This window comes from Carassius carassius, chromosome 50, assembly GCF_963082965.1.
Source record: "Carassius carassius chromosome 50, fCarCar2.1, whole genome shotgun sequence".
Lineage (NCBI taxonomy): Eukaryota > Metazoa > Chordata > Actinopteri > Cypriniformes > Cyprinidae > Carassius > Carassius carassius.
Genome location: NC_081804.1, coordinates 8,248,644 through 8,270,003, shown reverse-complemented (window position 1 = coordinate 8,270,003; position 21,360 = coordinate 8,248,644). Strand labels below are relative to the sequence as shown.

The following is a 21,360-nucleotide window of genomic DNA, read 5'->3' as shown; positions in this document are numbered from 1 at the left end:
AGCTCAATCCACATGCCTGTGCCTGGTGAAAAGGTTGTAAAGAACTCGGAATGTCGATTTTTAGGTCACAATTCACAATATCTGGAATAAAACGAAATAGATTCAAAAAACTAATTTTATAATTTGAGAACAAAAGCTTTCATAGTTACAATTGTCTTGGCGTGAAGAACTCTTGAGCAGTTAAAAAACACACAGAGTGCACAGTTTCTTCAGTTCCAGTATGTTTGAATTGAATTTAAAGTGTGAAGAGGATTTATGCAATGCCAAATAATGTACACGGCGCTTCAAGGACTTCAACGACATATTGCAAACAACACACAAATAAAAACCTAGACACACTTTAAACATGAAAATCATTCAAATACACACAAACACACACAACCAAATGTACAAACAGTATAAAGAAAACTCTGAAACCCTATAAAAAATAGAGCTGTGTGTGTGTAGTATTTATTCACATTTATGTATTTGACAGAGTCTTTTATCCAAAGCAACTTACGTTGCATTCAAGGTACATATTTTATCAGTTCTTGCTTTGCCTAGAAATTAAACCAGTGACCTTGGCGTTTCTAGCATCATGCCCTTCTGTTTCAGCTACAGGAAGGCTGTTTTAGTATGTGTATAATATGGATACTGTATACGGTATATAACATCTAATGTATACTGTGAACTAAAGAGAAAGTTGCTATTAATTCTATCTTACTTACAGTAGATAATTTTAAGTCAATATAATATTAATTGTAACCATGATGTTAATACTTTATTATATATTATTATTAACTATTTAAATATTAATTATTCAAAAAACTGCTAACTAACTATTGTTAGGTAAGGAAAATAGATTATGTATTTTTTAATTAAAATTAATAGTTTTCTTAAAAAAAGTTTTAACTATTCTCAAGGAAAGAAAAAAAATGTATTAGCTGAAGGAAAAAGTTATAATAATAATAAATTAATAATAATAAAACAATTATGTAAAAGATGTTTTTTTATATGTAACAAGCCAACCCATGAACCCATGGCCTGTTTTTAATTTTCTTTAAAAATGTTTTCAATTATCTCTGAATCTTTTCCATGTAACGTTTAAAAAAACCTGTAGGTTAAAAGAGCAACACTTGTGAATTGTTAAAGTATTAGTAGCCAAGTACAGTTCTAACAACACAAATCTTTTAAATCTTGCCTGTCAACCACAAAATTGCATTGATAGGACTTGAAGAAAACAAAGCCGTAATTACCCTCAGGCCTGGGGTTGGGCCTCACTAGGTCACCGTCCTCCATCAGTTCAAAGGAGAAAGACATATTATGGACCTGCAGGTAAAAAAAAAGATACTGTCATATTGTAACACCTTGAAGTCCAAAAAGAGGGCATGCGTACAAAAAAAAAAAACCCAAACTGTACTGTAGATTGACCTAAAGCAGTTATCTCTTAAGTCCACACACAAGCACTGGATATTAGAAAGAAGCTACACATAACCCCACTCATCCGTTTCCTGTGCAGAGGCAGATTACAGATGCATCCTGGTGGGACATGCCCATTTGGCACAGGACGGGCCTGCTGGATGTGACCAAGAGGGGGACAAAGTATCCTTCCAGAAGTCCCATCAGCAGGACCAGATACACACCATCTGCAAACTACAAAAACACCTCAGTCAGAACAACATGATCCTGTCATGGATGTCAAATCAAGACATACAAACTTACCACCACATCAGCATATTAGAATGATTTCTGAAGGATCATATGACTGAAGACTGGAGTAATGATGCTGAAATTCAGCTTGGACTCACAGGAATAAATTACATTTTAAAAAAGATTTGAAAATAATTTAAAAGAGTTATTTGAAATTGTAACAATATTTAATGAAATCACAATTAATTCTTATAGTATTTATGATAAAATAAAGGCAGCCTTGGTAAGAGACTTTTTATTTTACAATTTGTAGTATATATATATATATATAGTTTATATTCAAATTATAATAGAATTTTTATTAACCGGCAATCATTTTGCTTCTTATTAGACAAATTAAATATATTAATAAATAAAATATATTAATATGAAATATTTGCCTATTGTAAACAGCCAACAAATAAGATGAAGAATAACATCAAAGCTATATTGTATGGGTTAAGACTATAGAGTAAAAATATAGAGATCTACTTTAAATGATATTTTTATGGTGCTTTAGTGAACGTTTTGAAGCTTGAATGCTTCAGTTCTCATTGTTATTCCATGTTAAAGAGTGACCAGGACAGTCAAATAGGTTTGGAAAGACACGAAAGGGAGTAAATAATAACCAAATCAGAATTTTAATTAATTTATTGAACAAATGGTCTTTTATAATGTCACTGCTGCTATAATTTTATTAAATCATGGTAATACATGATTCCTTGTCCTTTAGCATTTTCTTTTACCGTAGTCACAATATATTTATTGTGCTGATCCATGCGTTACCTGTGTATCCAGTTCAGCTACTTCTAAGTTCAGTTTATTTAGGTGTTTGTTGACGAAGTTGATTAGAGTCTGCACAAAACAGATGCAAATGTGGTCAGGTTTGTCCAAGAATGTCAATTCGGCTAATATTGTGGTGCTTTCGTACGTTCTTCACTTTTTTAAATGTTTTGAAGAAAAAATAAATAAATTAGTCGCTTAAACTTACCAGGCCTGCATTTACTTTGCCAAAGACGCATTCAAAACAGTAATTATTTAAAATAACTGTTTTTTATTTTATTTAAATATAAAGTGTATTTTTCTTTTATTCATCATTTATTGAATTTTTACATTTTTCGGTGTCTAATGATCCTTCAGAATCATTCTAGTATGCCGATTTGTTGCACAAGAAACATTTCTTATTATTAACATAAGAAACAGTTTAATACTGGCTGCTTAAGACTTTTGTAGAAAACTTGATATGTTTTCTTTGTTAAATAGAAAGAAAGAAACAATATAACAGTCTCCACCATCACTTTTGATCAATTTAATGCATCCTTGATAAATACAGCTATTCATTTCTTTCATAAACTTACTAACCCCAAACTTTTGAACAGTAGTGTGTTTAACATCTAAAATTTATTGGATGGAAAACATGCAATGCCCTATGGAAAAAAAAAAACAAAAAAAAAAATTGTAATTATGATCACACTCGATACTATAAAAAGTTGCTCAATTAAAGTTAATCTATAAAAACACTAATATTTTAACATTAAAAGATTAAATCTTTAGCAAATCTTGAATCCAGAATATAATAGGAATATACTGTGCATTATAATGCTGTGGTGCTTATAGCATTTAAAATTAGTGATTTTATTTGTTTAGTATTTAAGTAAGTAGAATTTTCATAAAGAATCATAAAGAATTCTATTATTGCATGCAATGCAAGTTAGGCATTTCATTTATCTCCTGTAACAGCATGGGAGGCAATTTATCTCTCTTAACTCCAAGGCCACTGAAAGCCAAGCGGCTGCCATTTGGGTGTGTGGAAGGGTGATCAAATTGATCGGGCAAGTCTGGGACAGCTCTGGACAGGGCTTCCTCCCCATGAGGCCCCCTCCTCCTCACGCTCTAATCACTCCTGCCAGCCATCAGCCTGGGCAGCAGCTACTGTGTGTGATAACAGCCTCAAGAAGTATTCCACAAACACACACATACAAGTGCAAAATCACACACTTATCTTCCCAGTTGCCAGGTGCCTGCTGGACTGCTAAACAGTCAGCTGTGCACATATGTGTATGTGTGTGTGTGTGTGTGTGTGTGTGTGTGTGTGTGTGTGTCCACACAAAGGGTAACGAAACAGCACCAAAGCTAATCCAAACGCCATCTTGTAATCAACGATCTACCACATAATGATCAAAACATATCAAATAAATCATTATGTAAGGTGCAAAGGATTATTAAACACTGATATTGACACATTTATTAACACATGGGGGTGACATCTGGAAATTAAGGTTGTCACAGTGACGTACTCTGTGTTGCCAGTGATCTTCTCCATTTCCTGACAGGATTGAAGAATCCCCTCTCGTTTCTAAGTGAAAGAAAATAATGAACAGAATATTGAATGGAAGGAAGAAAAATGAGAAAATACTAATGAAAACTTCGACATTGAGCTAGCTTCAGTTATTCAAGCTAATAATAGCTCTGGGGAAGTTGTGGCCTAATGGTTAGAGAGTTTGACCCTAAGGTTGTGGGTTCGAGTCTCGGGCAAGTGGCTGCCCACTGCTACGGGTGTGTGTGTGTGTTCACTGCTCTGTGTGTGTGCACTTAAAATGCAGAGCACGAATTCATGTCACTTCACTAATAAGCTTCAGAAATTGAGGATTGTAACCTTCCACGTTAGGTTCAAAATCAAAGTAAGAAAATATGAACTATTAACAAACGTATAGATTCAGTACCAAAGTTAACCAAAAATACTATGAAAGAAATTAAGACAAAAGGCAAAATCAGTCGGCTAGCGTCAGTTACTAAAGCTTATTAGCTTTCATCTGCATTTTCTAATCTGACTTGCTTTCCTTCCTCAAAGACATCTTGACAAAACCTGGTAATTCAAAAACAACAAATCTTGTTTCAACAAATCTTTTGTGTGACTTTGTGGAAAGCTATGAGACAAGTTTATCAGAGAGCGTTTTAAATGCAAACATAACTGTCGCTTGATGTTATCGACTTCTAGCATCATAACGACAAAGATCAAAGATGTATCAGCAGTTAGAGAATGTTACAGTCTAAAACAGAGGTTACATACCTGAATCACAACCATCTGAATGGACACATGGTCAGGGAGGCGAATGGGGGCTCTGAAGTGCTGTGAGAGCTCCACCAACAGGTAAAGGATGGCCACAATGCTCTTAGCGTGAACTGCTAGTCAATAGTGTAAAACAAATTTTTTTTACAATTACATTAAGGTCTTACATTCCTGCTACTGGCATGAAACCAGCTGAGACGTAGCTTCAGCTCTGCGAATTGTTACTTAAGGCCACAGGATTGATGTTCACTTCCATTTAATACAAAAATCAATAGCGCATAAATCTCTCTGCCTCATAAAACACAATAAAACAACCTGCAATTTCTTTAGTGTCTCTTCCACATAAGTGGAGGGATTGAAATCCACTTAAAGACAATGTTACATCACTTTAAGTGTTTTCCAAGCCTTTGAAGCTCGAAGCTATGAGAAACACCCATCAATAGCTTTTCAAACAGACATTACTTTGTTGTAAAGCCCTTTTGTGCACCACAGCATGTCTAAGTGGACACTTTACGACTTTAAGACTCACTGCTTAATACAGGTCCAACAGCGCATAACACTTGTCTTATTAAGGAGCATTTGAATGACTCATGCTGGATCTCTAGGGACCTACAGTCAACGTTCCACTTGATGCTCCTGGTGGAGACCTTCAGAGCATCATTGATCCTCTCCAGAACCGTCTAACCAGCTTTTGTTTCTGGGCAATCTCAGATTGGGTCACCTCTGCAACATTCAGCTGTTCACCTTCAAGCTTTTCTATGGAATGGAAAATCAAGGCCAAATAAGAATACAGAAGACGGAGATCTGAGAAGTTCTCTAGGAGTTCAGGTAGATCTTTCTTGGATATCTAGTCAAATATAACAAATCCAAACTGGCCATACTGTAAAATAGGCAGAGATTGTTTACCGAAGAGCTTCTGGAGAACCTGTCCATCATAGAGATCTTCGTCCAGGTCCTTCACGATGATCCTGTCCCCAACCAGAACATTGTTGATCCAGTCGATGAGCACCTAATTTGGGAATAATCACGGCCGTATAGGTTTGGAATGACATGAGGATGAATATGTAATGAGAGAATTAAAATTATTGGTTTTTAACGCAAACCTTCATGAGTTCCTGGAGTTTTGGGTCATTTTTTGAATTGGGGTCCACTATGGTGCGGACTTAATTTTCCTCTGTGAGGAAGAGAAACAGACAGGCAGGAGGAAGGTGTAAGGGTATATTATTAACCAGAGCGAGCATCAATTGTATAATGAGGATACAGGTTTACCTACATAGCATGATGTCCTCAGGATGAAGCTCAAAAGGTGTGGGACTCAGAGGGAGATTAATGGCGTTCATCCCCTCCTCCTGCAGCTCAGATACTATAGAATACAGGACACATTGGGTATGAGATGACAAATTATTTCTGTATTAAAAAAGAAAAGAAAAGCCAAGAAAAGCCTTCATATTATTGCGGTTATACAAGTGGTTGACAATATATTCATTTACCTTGTTAGATTATAATCTAAGAGTGCCACGGAGAAGTATCTCTTTTACTATAGATAGCTAGGGTTTAGGATCCTTTTAACTTCCCAAACTTAAGTCAATCTGAAAAACCATTAACAAGCCAATTTATGTAATCTGACATACTTTACAGTGAATTCTTTCAATACTTTACTAGTATTACTGCTTTTATTGCATGTTTGATCAAATAAATGGTGCCTTGCTGAGAATAAGTCTTATTTTAAAATGTTATTATTACTCTTTTTTTTTAAATCTTACTGAAACCAAACTTTTAAACAGTTATTCATAACATAAAGTAATAAAATAATATATAAATACATTTAAAAATGATATTAAAATGTAAAAAACACATTAAAATATGTTAAACTTGTTAAAAATGTTAAATTAAACATTAAGTAATTAAATATCATTGTTTGTGCTATGAACAATATTTAGCCATCAGAGACATCAGGATGGTTTTCATTTTTTCGCTTAGCCCAGTATAAGCAACCACCACAAAAACTAAAAACAACCTTAGCAACTGCATTGCAAACCTCTGGCATCACAGTTAACATTTTCAGAAGAAATTGTAAAATGCATATATTTATTAGATTTTATTAGAACTTCAAGGCATCAACGTTCTCAGCATCCTGAGAGAAACAACACAGCATGCATCACCGTCAACAGAGCTGATTATGGAGATGCGAACATCCTGTGCTGGATTCCAGAGGCCTCCCATGGAGGACGATATCCTATTAATCAACACCCTCTCGACCTCACGCACAGCTGCTCTCCCGCTGCTTCCAACAGCCCGACAAACACGTCATGTATCTTGTGCTATGGTGAGCATTAAGGTTAATGTCAGAGATTGTCCAGTTAGCTAGAACTCCAACAGAAGATCTTGCTTTTATGGTACATTTTGAAGCCTTAACTGACATTATTGTACATGGAAAGAGTTGCATACAGTATACATTCACAGAATAAAAAAAAAAAAAAACACGTATTTGGGTATGGAATGACATGAAGGTGATGATGACTATATAATAATTTCACCAACATTTTAAGTAGTGGAAGTCATCCTGCAGCCTTTTAATTTATATTTCCAAATGTGGAACGAAAGCAATAAAGATAAAATGCACTGCCTCTTCAATCACCCATCCAGATCACACTTCTCATCCTGTTTGTGAGCGAATAAGAGACAGAGAAATAGACAGTCAGAGTATCAGAAGGCTCAGCTGCTTTTTCCTCTAACTCGGTCTTGCTACTGATGGATGCTGTGCAATCATTGCAGAAGTGCACTCTGGGAATCATACAAACCCTAGAAGAACTACTTCAATGTAATGGGCAGCAGCATACAGACTAATTTACTTATTGGATAAGAGGACAACAAGATGACTAATATATTCTTATTTGTTAAGGATCAGGATTGTTATTGGGTTGCTACTGTAATCTAGCGCAGCAGCTGTTCTTGTTTCAAGGCTGAGACGAGTTTGTCCTCAAGCCTCGTTCAGACAGAATACCTTACATGGCTAGAAGAATACTGCCAAATCGGGTGTTAGCTGAAGACAGCTTTTAAGAGCACTATATAGTGTGCCAACCTGTGATTTCAGGTCTATAAACGGCTGATTAGTGTTTTTCAAGACTGTAGTCTAGAAGTTTTTGTCAGAATGATTTGATGAAACATTTTCAGGTGTGGTTGGATACTTTGAAAATTTTTTATAATCTTGCCTCCAGGGTGCATACTTTACAGTGCTAGCCTAATTGCCAAGATGGAGCACAAAAAATCTCTAAACGTATCTTAACTGAACCATTCATGTTCGTCTTTGAATAACGTTACAGTCATATTCAATAGTGCTGGTCCAGGGCTACCGTCAGCTGTTTGATTACTAACACTGTACAAAATATTTTGTGCTCAACAGAAGAAACTCTAACAGGTGTGGAATAACTTGAGTACAGTAAATGATGACAGAATTTTACTTTAGGGTCAACTATCCCTTTAATGAGGGAAAGAGATACAATTCCATGAGCATTGCGATATATTTTCTGTAGGTTTTATTTTTAACATTTGTACTACTTCCCTTTTTAATTTAATTTGTCAAATCAGCTTACTCTTCGCATCTCTAAGCACTACGAGGTAGACGTTTAAAACAGACGATTCTCAATTCAATGAGTCGATTCACCTGAGTTGGAGAAACGCAAAGACAGATTCAGTTTGATTCTTGAAGGAGTCGCTCAGACCGCTTTTGTAAATTGATTCATTAAGAAGATCCGACTCTAAAGAAAGATTCGTACGCGAATCGAGCATCGAACTTCCGAGAAATGAGTCATCTTTCTTTCTGGAGGACGGAGACTTTGGAGTTGGCGACTTTGGAGAGGATGGAGACTTCTGCGGAGAAGACGCCATCGGTTCAAACAAACAACCAGGGACAGAAAAGTGTAAATAATATGTGATTTCCCCTGATGAGAGAGTGAGTAAAATCCCAGGAACGGAAACGGAATTCCATCTTTTTTCCAGCCTTCTAACTAGCTTCCCCTATCCTTTGATTCCACCCTCTTTTCCTAAGGGAGACGTTCAGAAAGGTATTCGTTTTGAGTTGCCGACATCATATAATGAGTCCAATTTTATCATAATTGCCTTGAGCTATTAAGCGCCGAATGTAAAACAATGCATACAAATAAATAAATAAAAAATGACCGACTTTACCCGATTTTCATAAATGAGCTTTTTAATACTGCTTAATATTATACATCAAAAAGTTTTGAAACGTAATATTCTAATATTGTTCAAATGTTAAAATTGTATATTTAAATGCATAAAAACTAAGCATTTACAATTATTCTTAATATAATTTAATATTATATACTTAAGCTGAATTTTAAAATTCATATGTAAATAAAAAAGAAGCAATACAATATTCTTATTGTATTTAAATATACATACATTTTTATAAAATATTATATTAGAACTTATAACAGTATTCCGAAATTATTTTCAGTCTTTGTACATGTACATTTACAGAAATTAAACATTCAAAATTATATTTAATCTTAATATTTTTTTAAATAGATATTTAGAAGAGTCGACTCATTGTTTTTAAATTTAATAAATTACACAAGGCAACAGACACACAAAAATAAAACCAGAGCCATTTAGACATTTTCTTAAGCACTTCTTGATTCTTGAAACAATTATATTTAGTTTTACTTTAGAAATAGCTGCAATTTTAGGTCACTTAAGATATCCTGTTCATTGCAAGCCTAAAAGACAAACACTCAACAGACATGCTTTATCACTGCCATTAAACTTTGGCCTCTATTGGAACATCTACTGAAGAACGGAACAAACATTTATTAAGAACATTTTAACAAAACAGGAAAATAAATCAAACAAGTCCACGAAAAATAGCTTTAACTATTTAAATACCATTGAACCAGTGTGAATAACATTTGCAGTTCATCCTCTCACCTCTGTGGCTGTGAAACCTGTGTTTTGAAATCTAACATTCATCATTTTCTGTTATTAAAGAGGCACATGTTTGGTTTTTGGTTTATTTCTTTTCAAGAACACACAAGGCAGCATTCAGTCGGGTTTGATTAAACAAGCGTGTTACAGTTTGTTCAAGATCCAAAAGCTGATCTTCAAATAAGGGTTTCTCAGTCTAAAGTAGTTCTTCTTGTAGGTCAGTACAGCAGATCTTCATCCAGCATGAGAAGTTCAGGTCCAGTGGAACTGATAGCCTCTGGAGAGGATCATGCTCTCCAGATCTCTGTCCTCCGCTTTCTCCTTCAGCCGTTGCTCTTCCAGCAGACTCACCAGTTTGTCTCTTTTCTCCACCACCTTCATGATCTCCACCAGCAGGCTCTGCTCCTCCGTCAGCTCACTTGCACTCTTCTCACAGTCTAGAAATGGAGGGAATACAACGAGAGGCCTATCGTCAATAATAAGGTAAAATATTTCCCACATAACATTTTCACCATGTCATAAAATGTAATCACTTTGAATAACATAAAATATGTTGTATGATAAGTATAACACCAAAATCAAGTATTACAAGGACACCTCTGTATTCTGCAGAAATCGCAGGCTTCAAGCCGCATGTGTCTCACTAGTAAACAGTGAGCTTCAACACTATCAAGAACTCAAATAAATTTGTGTTTGCCGGAGGCTGAGGAACCAACCATTTACTTGCCATAATTAATACACTTTCCTCAGCAGCTATCAATTCCTGTTCACAAGTAAATGCGCCACCACTTTCAGTGTTATCATTCTAACAAGCAATTATCCATTCCAATATCCAGCTACTAGATCAGGTCTGTAACCACTCTTTTTATGTTGCTCTAGATTTATAATATCTGGAGGTATAGCAGCTTACAGCAAGGTGTAGACTTTATAATCTTGCCCTCAGTGTGGACAAAACAAAAGTGATGGTGATCAATTTAAGGAGAGTCAACCACCTAGTCTTTCCACTAACCATTGATGTTGCTTATCATGGAAAGGGTCAATAACATCAGTTTTTGGGTGTTCAGTTGTCTGATGACTTGTTCTTTATTTTGAACATTCATCAAGAAAACCCAACAGCGGTTACATTCCCTTCGGATACTTAGAAAGCCAGGTCTCCCTACTGATCTCCTTACCACCTTCTAGGTGAACCACTGATAGCATCCTGACCTACTACCTCACTTCATGGTTCAGGAACAGCAGCAGCTTGATGCGATAGTAAAAACAGCCAGGAAAATCACTGGTGCCTCTCTCCCTGCCCTGATGGATGTTTACAAACAGAGCTGCATTCTCAGAGCAACTTCCATCAAAAAGACGTATAGAAAAATCTATCATTTTTTGACACATACAATATATTCTTGGCTATTGCTACAAATATACCCCAGTGATTTAAGACTTTTTTTGGTTTTGTGGTCTAGGGTCTCTCTCTCTCTCTCTCTCTCTCTCTCTCACACCCACTCACTCACACACACACACACACACACACACACACACACACACACACACACACACACACACACACACACACACACACAGTTCAAATAGTTTCAAATTATATAATTAAACAGAACACATTTTAAATTGTAATATTTCACAACACTACTGCTTTTTCTTTTTTGATCAAATCATGCAGCATTGGTGAGCCTAAGTTCTCTAAAAAAAAAATTGTAAAAAGAAAGAAAACAAAAATTCCTTTGACCAGCATTATAACGAACCCACCTTCAGTGGCCATTCGCCGTCTAAGGTCTTGCTGTAGCCTGCTTTGAGTGTCCTCCAACTCCAGTTCTTGAGCACTAGAGACAAAAGCATGTGTAAGAAATGTATAAAAACCTTACTTAAAAAAAAAACATAGGGGCCACAGTACTTACAAGATCATGAGTTCAGACTCATATCGCGACAGTTTGTTCTTCTCCAGGACCAGACTGAACCAGGTTTGCAGTAGTGTGGTCTCATCTGTAGAATCATCACCTGTGAACACAACATAAGACTAAATTTACTGAACACTGAAATCTATAACACGACTAACATGACTCAGTCCTTTGATGGTGTGTCAGATAGAATTAGTTCCTAAACTTATGACTGACAGTGTGTGATATGAGTCCCAAGCTTCTGATTCTATGGATAGACATAAACTATTAACTGACTTTTACAGTCATTTGTGATTAATAAAAAATAAAATCTAAATTGAATACTTTAAAACAGAAGCCAAGTACATTTATTTAGCTAATAGGCTCCACAATTTTCGAGTCTCCCACATTGACAGTTTCAGAGCATTGTCTACTACATACTCCAACTCTCTATCCATTTGGAGGCTGCAAATGTCAGTTAACAAAGAACATATTCAACAAAAAAAGTGCACCCCACAGTCCCTCATCTTAATACAATTATCCACACAAAGACATGTAAACATGCCAAACAATGGATTCTAGCAGGTCAAAGTGCACCGTCACAAAAGATTCGCCCCCATGCATTTATTAAGAAGTCAGACTGTATCCTTGCTGTCCACTACACAAAAGGGACTTCTTCTATACCGCCTGCATCCTTATGGTATTGTGAAAGAGAGAGAGGTACTATGACGAAACAAGCCAGGAAAAAGATGTTGCATGACACTTAAAGCAATGCATTTCCTTGCTTTATGCATTAATATTATGGTAGCGTTCGTCTATAAATCTAGGAGCAAAGTTCCATCTCTAGTATTTCCATTTAGTTTCTTAATACATAACAATGCCTGTCTAAGGTATAGGATGTCAAAAAAGTAATTTCTGTAGAAGCAGAAGTGAATTTCTAGGAGATGTTAAAATTCAATCTACAGTGCTTATAATTAGAGCTTAGAGCCTTCAAAATATGATTATAAACTCATTATGCAGTATGTTAAATGGCTGCTGTGATTTGGCTTTTTCATAAGAATGACTTGTTGCCTTTAATAATCCCCATGTAGATCAACATTCACCAAAATAATGAAACATCACACTTTCAGCTCATTTCTGAGGCACTTTTCCATTTCTCTCTGTATTTACAGAACCCACTACCTCTGCAGTCTCTCAGCATCATTTTGACTCTAAATGACCATTTATTTCGAATGCAAATCCCTGTTATTTGAATCTCAAATTTTCCCCCTCTATAAGGTCTAAAAAAAGTCAAGGCAGCAGCTTATTTGCAGGTTGTCTTTGTGTACGTGCCATATGGATTCAGGGGTTAGTCCTGATGTAGTGTTCATGTCATGAAGGGGTTCAAAATCTTTCTATGGACGATCACAATACATTGTACTGTATACAACAAAACATACATTTACAAAAAAATAATAATTAACTATAATAATTTTAAATAAAAAATGAATTTACTAAAATAAATACAATACATACACAATTATTTTTATAAATATTACAATTAAAAGCACACACATGAATGTACTGTATGTGTATTTTTATATTTAAATTTTAATTTGTTTTTTAATATTTTTTAAATTATGTATACATAATATCATAATACATTGACAATACATAATTAAAAAATAGCAATATTAAAATACAAAATTAAAAATACATGCTACATAAACACATAATAAGACATACCAACCTAGTATTAGTAATATAAGTAATTAAATACTTAAATATATACAAAAAGACAAATGTTAAAAAAAACATTTAAACATTTTTTAAATATATATTTTTTTAATTATACATTTTTTAAAGTATTAAAATACATTATTATAAAAATATACCTTATGGTTTATAAGTCTTAGTTTGTCATTATCAAATAATCTGAGAAAAATAACAGGAAGTACATATAGAGACACCCTAACAAGTCACTCCCTGTGACATCCTGTGTGACATGAAATAAACAGGGTAAAACAAAACCAATAAAGTATATAATAATATAATTATTAAGAACAAGTTGGTGGAAATAAGGTTGCAAAATCTCGTTCCCGATGGCAAAATATTTCTCAGGTTTGCACACTTGATACAGCAACGACATTGTGCACTTCATTCATATAGCTGTCAGCAACCGAAATAAAAGTCTTACGTGTTTTAATACCCCTTTAAATAATTAAAGAGTGACATAACAGTGAGTGGATGGAGACAGGGGCATGTAATGACAATGGGACTGATAATGAGGCACTTTAAATAATATTTTTCAGATGTAATAACGTGTGTCAGTGTTAGAATGTACCATACCATTTTCTCCTCTGAGGATCTTCTCCAGAGCTACACCTTTCTCCTCCAGAGCTCTCTGCTTCTCTTCAACTTCCTCCAGCTGTCTCTGGATTACCTGCCAGTCACATCAGATAACTCATATACAACAGATTACAGTAACTGGAATATATATGATTCATATGTATGTTTCTAAAATAGATCGACTTGACAGTAATTCGTAAATATTTTTTTTTTTCTGAAGAAGGGATATTACTCCAGCTCAATATTTATTAATTACATTTATTTAAAACCCATATCATTCTATGACTCGTGTGTGGCATACCTGAGCCCTGTGAAGTATTTTCAGCTGATCTCTCTTGGTTTGTTGGATGGCTCTTTTCTCTTTTTTCTTCAGTGAGATGTCACTGAAGGTCTATACAGAAAACAATTATAAAAATAAAAAGTGATGATTCAAACTGGGACTGCGTGTTTGAAATATGCAGAAGATTTCACACAGATTGTTGGAATAGCATTAGTGGTGTTTCTTTAAGAGAAGTAGAGGAGAGTTTACCCTTTGTGAGTCTGGATCCTGTTCCTCTTCACTAGATGAGTTGGACTCTTGTTGTTGTTGCTGAGCAGAAGCTGTGGACACAAACCCACAACATTAATGTATCGTTGAAATAGCAAATTGTTTATTATTAAAGGATTTATCAGCAAATACTGAAATAAAGGCGATGGCACATTTAAAAACAAATGGGATTTAATAAAAGTGAAGTGTGGCCAAATATGGTGACCCATACTCGAAATTAGTGCTCTGCATTTAACCCATCCAAGTGTGCGCATACACTAGAGAACACACACACACACACACACACACACCCCGTGTACACGCAGTATAAAATACAGTAAATAAACAAACAAACCCCATATTGCTTGAGAAAGATTTAAAAACAATTAAAATAAATTTAAATTTAAAAAATAGACCAATAACTGATACGGTGTAGATATATATAGCACTTATACTGGCCTAAAAAAATAGAGTAACAGTGGCATGAAAAGTAAATATCAGTGTTTAGCTGATTATGAACATCAGTGAACAAGAACTAGATGATAAGAACAGATCCATTATTTGAAAGTAGACTGTTTATTAAACTGCATCACTATGCTATCAAAACAATGTGGTATGGATATAATACTTTTCTCCCTACTTCGGCCTCTAGAAATGTTTTGATACATCACAAGATTAAAGCAGCACGTCCCACAGTTACCTGAATATTGCATGCAGGGAATATAATAAAAGCCAGTGGGAGATTATAATATAAGAGATAACAGTGCTGCATATAACAATAAAGTTAACACAAGGAGCACCATTGGTTTGTGAACGCACTGTACGTCATGCAGACACTTAGAAATAAAGAGCACTACTGTATGTATCTTCTGGCCCTCTAGCGGTATTAACCATAAGAGACTTCTTTCATAACCATTCAAATATCTTTCCGACCCCAAACTTACATTGTGTCATACATTTACATGAAGAGAAATTATGTTCAGATGAATGAATGTTGCTGCATCTATTAGACACTTTGTGCTTTTATTTCTCTTTAGCATAAATTTAAACCGCTCTAAAACCAGTTGAATGTTTAAGTTCACTTTAATCTGCAATTACCTTTGCTTCTGAACCTGGAAAGAATGGTCAAGATGTCCTTCTGGTTGTCTCCTTTGGTATGATCTGCTCCTTCGTTCCTCTTAATGCGCAGAGAGGAGAAGAAATTGAGTTTTCTGGGTGGTAAGGAGGCCATATCATCTTTTGTGCCCTTGTGGGTTTTGGAGCTGAGAGCCACCTGCTCCAGTAACGTGGTGAGCTCACTTCCTGTCTTCACTCTGGATTGACTGCCATCGGGAAACGTGTTGCTATGTTCCCTGTCCTGGTTACTCCGAATGCTGCTGCTAAACAAGCCGCTGAGGTTGAAGGACCCCTCAGACAACGGCCTGGCTTTCAAAGGTCGGTTTCTCCTGAGGACCACAGGGTTGTTCCCTTTTCTGGAGGATAAGGACTTCCGGAGACTGCTGGCCCACTGTTGGAAGCCAAAGAGTGGAGGAGTGGGTTCAGGTTGGGGACGGCTTGGTTTTGGTGGAGCTTCTGGTTCTGGTTGATCATTTGAAGGATTCGTTGAGGTTCTGTCAATTTTTTCTCCCTCAGAATTTGAGGGCTTTTCAGGAGCGGTCAAGTCCCAGTTGAGCAGCCTCTCCTTTTCAGATAAAGACAGCACAAGCTTCTTCTTGGGGCTGAGGGAATTCGCTTCTGAGGGAACGGCCATGACGACTGGCTCTGGAGAGGAAGTGCTGGGTTTTGGGGATTCAGGAAGGAAACGTGTGCGATACAGAGGGATTTTGGGGATCTCTTTCATGGGTGTTGACTTCTTGTCCTCCATTAGGGGGCAGTCAGACTCTGTGGTGGATGTTGCAGCCTTTGTTGAGAAGATCTGTTTGAAAAAAGACACATGCTGTGTCCCAATTTGACTGCTTATACTATGCATGTTCTCTTTTGGAGAAGAAAAAGTACACACTTTTGAGTGTGTAATAAAAGAGTAGGCAAGCTTTGGGATATACTATTAACATAATACAATTGCATGTTTAACCGACCGCTCTGTTGCATAGTTACACGCACCTGGTCACTGAATACTAGCCTTTCAATCATCTTGTCACAGTTAACATCTCCACATTTAGTTAATTTAACTTGGAGAGAAAAGTAGCAGCACATTGATCTGCCGGCCGTTGGTATTTATGCAGAGAACTCTACTCATATTTTTGGATGATGATGCATTTAAAAGTTAATGGACGAGCAGATGTTTATATTAGTTGGATAGTATGAACAGTGGGATGCAGAGACAATCTTTAACAGCTCATGGATACAACAAATGAAGAACTGTGAACAGACTATAAGAAATGAACTAATTAAACTATTTTGATAATTTAGACCAAGAAATCTTCTAAGTAGCAGTTGTAGAACAGCTGGATGAAATAATTTATCATTTGGGGTTAGACAATGATGACACACAGAATGATAAACAAAAAAGTGAATGTAAGTCAGTTTACAGATTCATGGATCTCCTCAAAGTCCGAGTCTCCGTCTTCCTCTGCGAGGGCTTCAGTTCTATCATCTGGTTTTCCGCGGTGAAATTTCTTAATCAGGACGAGGGGCAGAGCTGAGTGAGGAAATCATGCCACAAAGGGCTTTGATAAGTGATCACAGATCTAATGAATTAAAAAAAAAAAAAAAAAAAAAAAAGGGAGAGAGAACCCCCCCCCAACAAATAATAATAATAATAATAATAATAATAATAATAATAATAATAATAATAAAACTAAATCAGTAACTTTTTCAATTAAAAACAAAAAATTGGAATTGGAATTGTTTCCATTATATACTTACAAGGAATCTGACATGGTAAACAACGGCTAAATTGAGCTAATTCCAACTCCTTAATGTAGTTATTAACTGTAGGCAAAACAATTATAATTTGCTGTAAAGACAAATGTTTGCTTGTACTAACTGCTTTTATATGCTCTCAAACTATAGCTGTGAAACTGAATAGCAGCGCCCTCTGGTGAAGTAGGTGGAAATGACTAGCACCCAAAAAAAAATAAAAAAGAAAATCTAGTCACTAGTCTGCCTCTGAGTTTTAACATATATAAAGTCATATCAACCATTTCGATAGTGCAGCCTTCAGAAAAGTCGCTTTAGAGTTTTGTTTCCAGCGCTAAATACCAAGAAACTGATCTCTAAAAATGAAGCACATGTGCTCCGGCGACCAAAAGCTGCATTAGCTTTTATAAATAGATCATGTATGATGCTTGATATTAATCCAGTCACGATTTACAAATGAATTTAGATTAGTTATGTGTGGCAACTGACATCACAGGCACAACAATAAGCAAGGCTGAATCACACAGCATGTTCAGGCGAGACACGGAGAGACCCATTATTTATTTTGAGCTCTTTATCAATCATGAGTAGAAAAAATAACTTGTGCATGAAACTCGATTTAGAATTTAAGATTGTGGCTGACAACACAAGCTCAATGGGAAGGAAAACCACTCTTGCAGTGTCTTTGAAGATTTTCATAGTGTTTTTTTTTCATGGGATACTTGAACGATACTTACTGGATCGGATTTTTTTCCTCCAGAGGTTGTTTTTGTTGGTAATCTCTCCTTTGGCTGTAGAGCGTTTCACTGATGAAAAGAGGAAATCAAACTGAGCACTTAAAGTGACTGATCATTTAAGAGCATTCATTTCAATACACATAATGCAAAGTTTCAATGTACAAATCACAAATCAAACAGCTGCTGTCTAACAAGCTTCATGTTGTGACTGAACAAAATGTTCAGCCTGCTGCAAGGCACGTCCACGGGCCAAAAATAATATACAGTCAATGTGAAAGTCTGGCTTTGACTGCCACTCCTTAACTTCATTAAAAAACAGACTAGAATCCAAGCTGGAAACCCAAAGATGAACACAACTTCCACATATCAGTCTGTTCAACTATTTAATAGTGAAAAAGTGTCATTTTTGGACACTTCATCCATCCTTAATGTATGAATGAAATGAACGGCCCTTTTATATGCGACTTGAAATCTTTTGGAGGTGACTGTAAGAGACAATAATACTGGATCCTGTGACATAGTAAAACTGTGAGGAAAATATACGTTTTGACTAACCTTTCTGCAGTGGAGAATCGGGACACGCAGGTGCAGAATTTGCAGAATCTGGCTTTTTAGATGAATCTTTGACTTCACTACACCAAAATATGCAGATAAAAGACTTCAGATAAAAGCTTTCACATATATTATTAGTGGTTTAATAATAATAAGAATATTTATAATAAAAAAGTAATAATAAAATAAAAATTATGCAATTATTATTAGTTTATTAATAATGAAAAATAAATTCCATCTAGACAACATATAATGAACACAGTATCTCTCGTTCTCAAACGGCCCAATAACACTTTTTGAGTCTAAAATGTGGACACAAGTAAGTTTGATTGTTAAGTGTATATTGTGGACAAACCTCATGTTTATGACCTCCGTGGCGTCAGAGAGGTCCTGCACCTCTGCACTCTCAGCCGGAGCGCTGGGGTTCGACAAACCCTTCGGGTCATCCCGAGTTCTGAGAACGGAGTCTGATTCGGCTCCTGCGGGGTCCACGCACACACATATGACAAACTGAATTTATAAACCAGACCCTGCTCCCATGTTCAGAAATGGTTATATACCTTAATGTCTGTATAACACCAGCACAACAACTACTACTATTACTACTCATAATAAATTGTTTTGTTTATTAATATACTTTATTATTATTCCACATATCCCTGTAGAGGAAGCGTAACATTAATAACTTGTAAAATGTTACATGGCAGTCTTTAGTTCATCAATTTAATAAAATGGTTTGTAACAGCTGAATTCCTGTTTAAATGACAGTATAAGGTCACTGACTTTCATAAGATGATTTATCCGAACACACGGCTAAATAGGAACTAATTTCTCAGCTTTTTATTCATGTTAAGCAGATATTATAACCTTGAGACACTCCCCATATGAATGTCTGTTTTGATTAGTGCTTTTCAATAGTCTCCATCCCTCACTATTTAGCTCTTTCCCTCTAGCACACTCTATGACAGTCATTCACGTGTAAAATGAATACAACACTCAATACTGCAATACTTTTTAGGTGTAAAAAGAGTTGAAGACATAGCAAGAGATCTTCAAATGCATTGATGAGAGCTTTTTCATTCATTTTTGACCTTGTAAATCTTGCACAAAACACAAAAAAAGTATTTGCAAATGTTTCATCTTTATATTTTGTCTATCTAAATTAGCCAGTTGAATTAATTAAATTACCCATGGATATAAATAAACTCAAATTAACCCTCGTGTTCTGTTAGCGTTGTTTAAGAGCGCAAGGCCTTGATAAATTAATATATTTAACATCGTTTACAGAAGGGCTCACAAAATCGCTGTTAGCTCGACCGTGCTGTTGTGTCTTCCAGTCGGGCTACCAAAATGTATCAGCGCCCTGCCCGACAGTCATCTTAAATACATGGTTCAAAACGTGGCGCGGGGTTTTTAATATGAATGCATCTCTTGAGGGAACAGACTGTCTTCCGAAAAGTTTTGATGGCATTTTCCTTTCATCTTACCTGTAATACCTGATAAAGTAGCACTTGCTGCTTTGTTTACAGCCGTTACTGGGGAAACCTCTGTATTTCTGCCGAAAGCGCCTCCTGCTGGCAGAGAATGAATTTGCATTCTCAATAAGCCCATCTTCTGTCTTTGTTTGGATCAACGGGAAAAAAGACTCTTATTTTTACCAAGCAAACACGCAGTTGTAAATGTAGAAGTTAATGTGTCTTCTAAAAGTCTAAACAATTAAGACAGTAAGATATTTATGTTTTAAATTGATATTAGAATGGACTAAAATAATGAGTTGACTCATTCCTGTTCTTAAAAATGGTGTAAAGACTGACATGTGATGTCTATCATTTAATAAGACATCTTGTTTTGTGAAAACTTGTATCTGAACTGAAAATCATGTCATTTTATGGTTTAATGTGTTACCATAAATATTGCTTTACCCCGCTCATACAGTATTTTTTATTTATTTTATTTTTATTTTTCATAAACAACCTTACATTGTTTTTAAAAAGTCTGCAGATACCCTGTGTAATTAAATTCCTTCCTTGATATTGGTGTATTAAAAATTAGATTTATTAACCTTGTATTAAAAAATGGTCTTTTTATGTGGACTAGTTAAATTTATGTTGGGCTACCAAAATCTGAAGAGTGCCTGCCCGAAGCGCTACTAGGGATTTAGAAATTTTGCGAGCCCTCTTATAGTAAGGAAAATTCTAAAATAGTATGTAATTTTAACAGAACATGGTGGTTAAAAATTTGCGCAGACCTTTTGTTTAATGATTATTCTGTATTATTTAAGTTCAAATTAGGAGGCAGTACAGTCACCTACAAAAAAGCAGATAAAAGGACAGGATAGAAAAGACCCAAAAGAACCAAGTTCAGTTGGACTATACAAGAATTCAGACATAATTTAAAATGGGTCTGATGTATGCACTTAAAATTTTAATTAAAAAATGGTTTGTTGTAGTTCCAATGCTTTTCAAACATGGGATGTGAAGTTAAATAGTGTGAAAAGTGAAAACACAAAAAAGGGAGAGGGTTACATGTGTATATTGTGGGTGTGATGTATCTGGCACAGAACTATTTTTTTAGGCCTATAATGAAAATTGTTAGTTGTGTTGCATTTCATATCATCAGCTTGGTAGTAAATATATGTATAGAATGTTTTATCATTGCATTGATGAATACAAATGCTTCTTTGCTGGGGGTTACACAGGAAGCTCAGTGAATCGACTGACAAAAAAAAAGCAGAAACAAATTTTTAGATTTAAAAATGAATTTATTTTATGCGTACAGGCTTTAAATATA

General features: G+C 35.5%; 1 protein-coding gene and 1 pseudogene across 2 annotated transcripts in view; both read right to left on the bottom strand.

The window, feature by feature from the left end:
* Positions 1-3: 3 nt before the first annotated feature.
* LOC132133499 (alpha-parvin-like) lies at positions 4-8,713 on the bottom strand (annotated as a pseudogene).
* Positions 8,714-9,399: 686 nt separating this feature from the next.
* LOC132133806 (F-actin-monooxygenase mical2b-like) overlaps positions 9,400-21,360 on the bottom strand; it is a 57,509-nt gene continuing 45,548 nt past the window's right edge. For both annotated transcript variants that reach the window (XM_059546797.1, XM_059546798.1), the window contains 11 exons: positions 18,926-19,049; positions 18,574-18,650; positions 18,019-18,087; positions 16,951-17,060; positions 15,521-16,337; positions 14,426-14,496; positions 14,198-14,287; positions 13,897-13,990; positions 11,590-11,689; positions 11,441-11,514; positions 9,400-10,122 (listed from right to left, as the gene is read on the bottom strand). In XM_059546797.1, the coding sequence (XP_059402780.1) occupies positions 9,938-10,122; positions 11,441-11,514; positions 11,590-11,689; positions 13,897-13,990; positions 14,198-14,287; positions 14,426-14,496; positions 15,521-16,337; positions 16,951-17,060; positions 18,019-18,087; positions 18,574-18,650; positions 18,926-19,049 (1,811 nt within the window). In that variant the 3' untranslated portion in view covers positions 9,400-9,937. The remainder of the gene's footprint in view (positions 10,123-11,440; positions 11,515-11,589; positions 11,690-13,896; positions 13,991-14,197; positions 14,288-14,425; positions 14,497-15,520; positions 16,338-16,950; positions 17,061-18,018; positions 18,088-18,573; positions 18,651-18,925; positions 19,050-21,360) is intronic.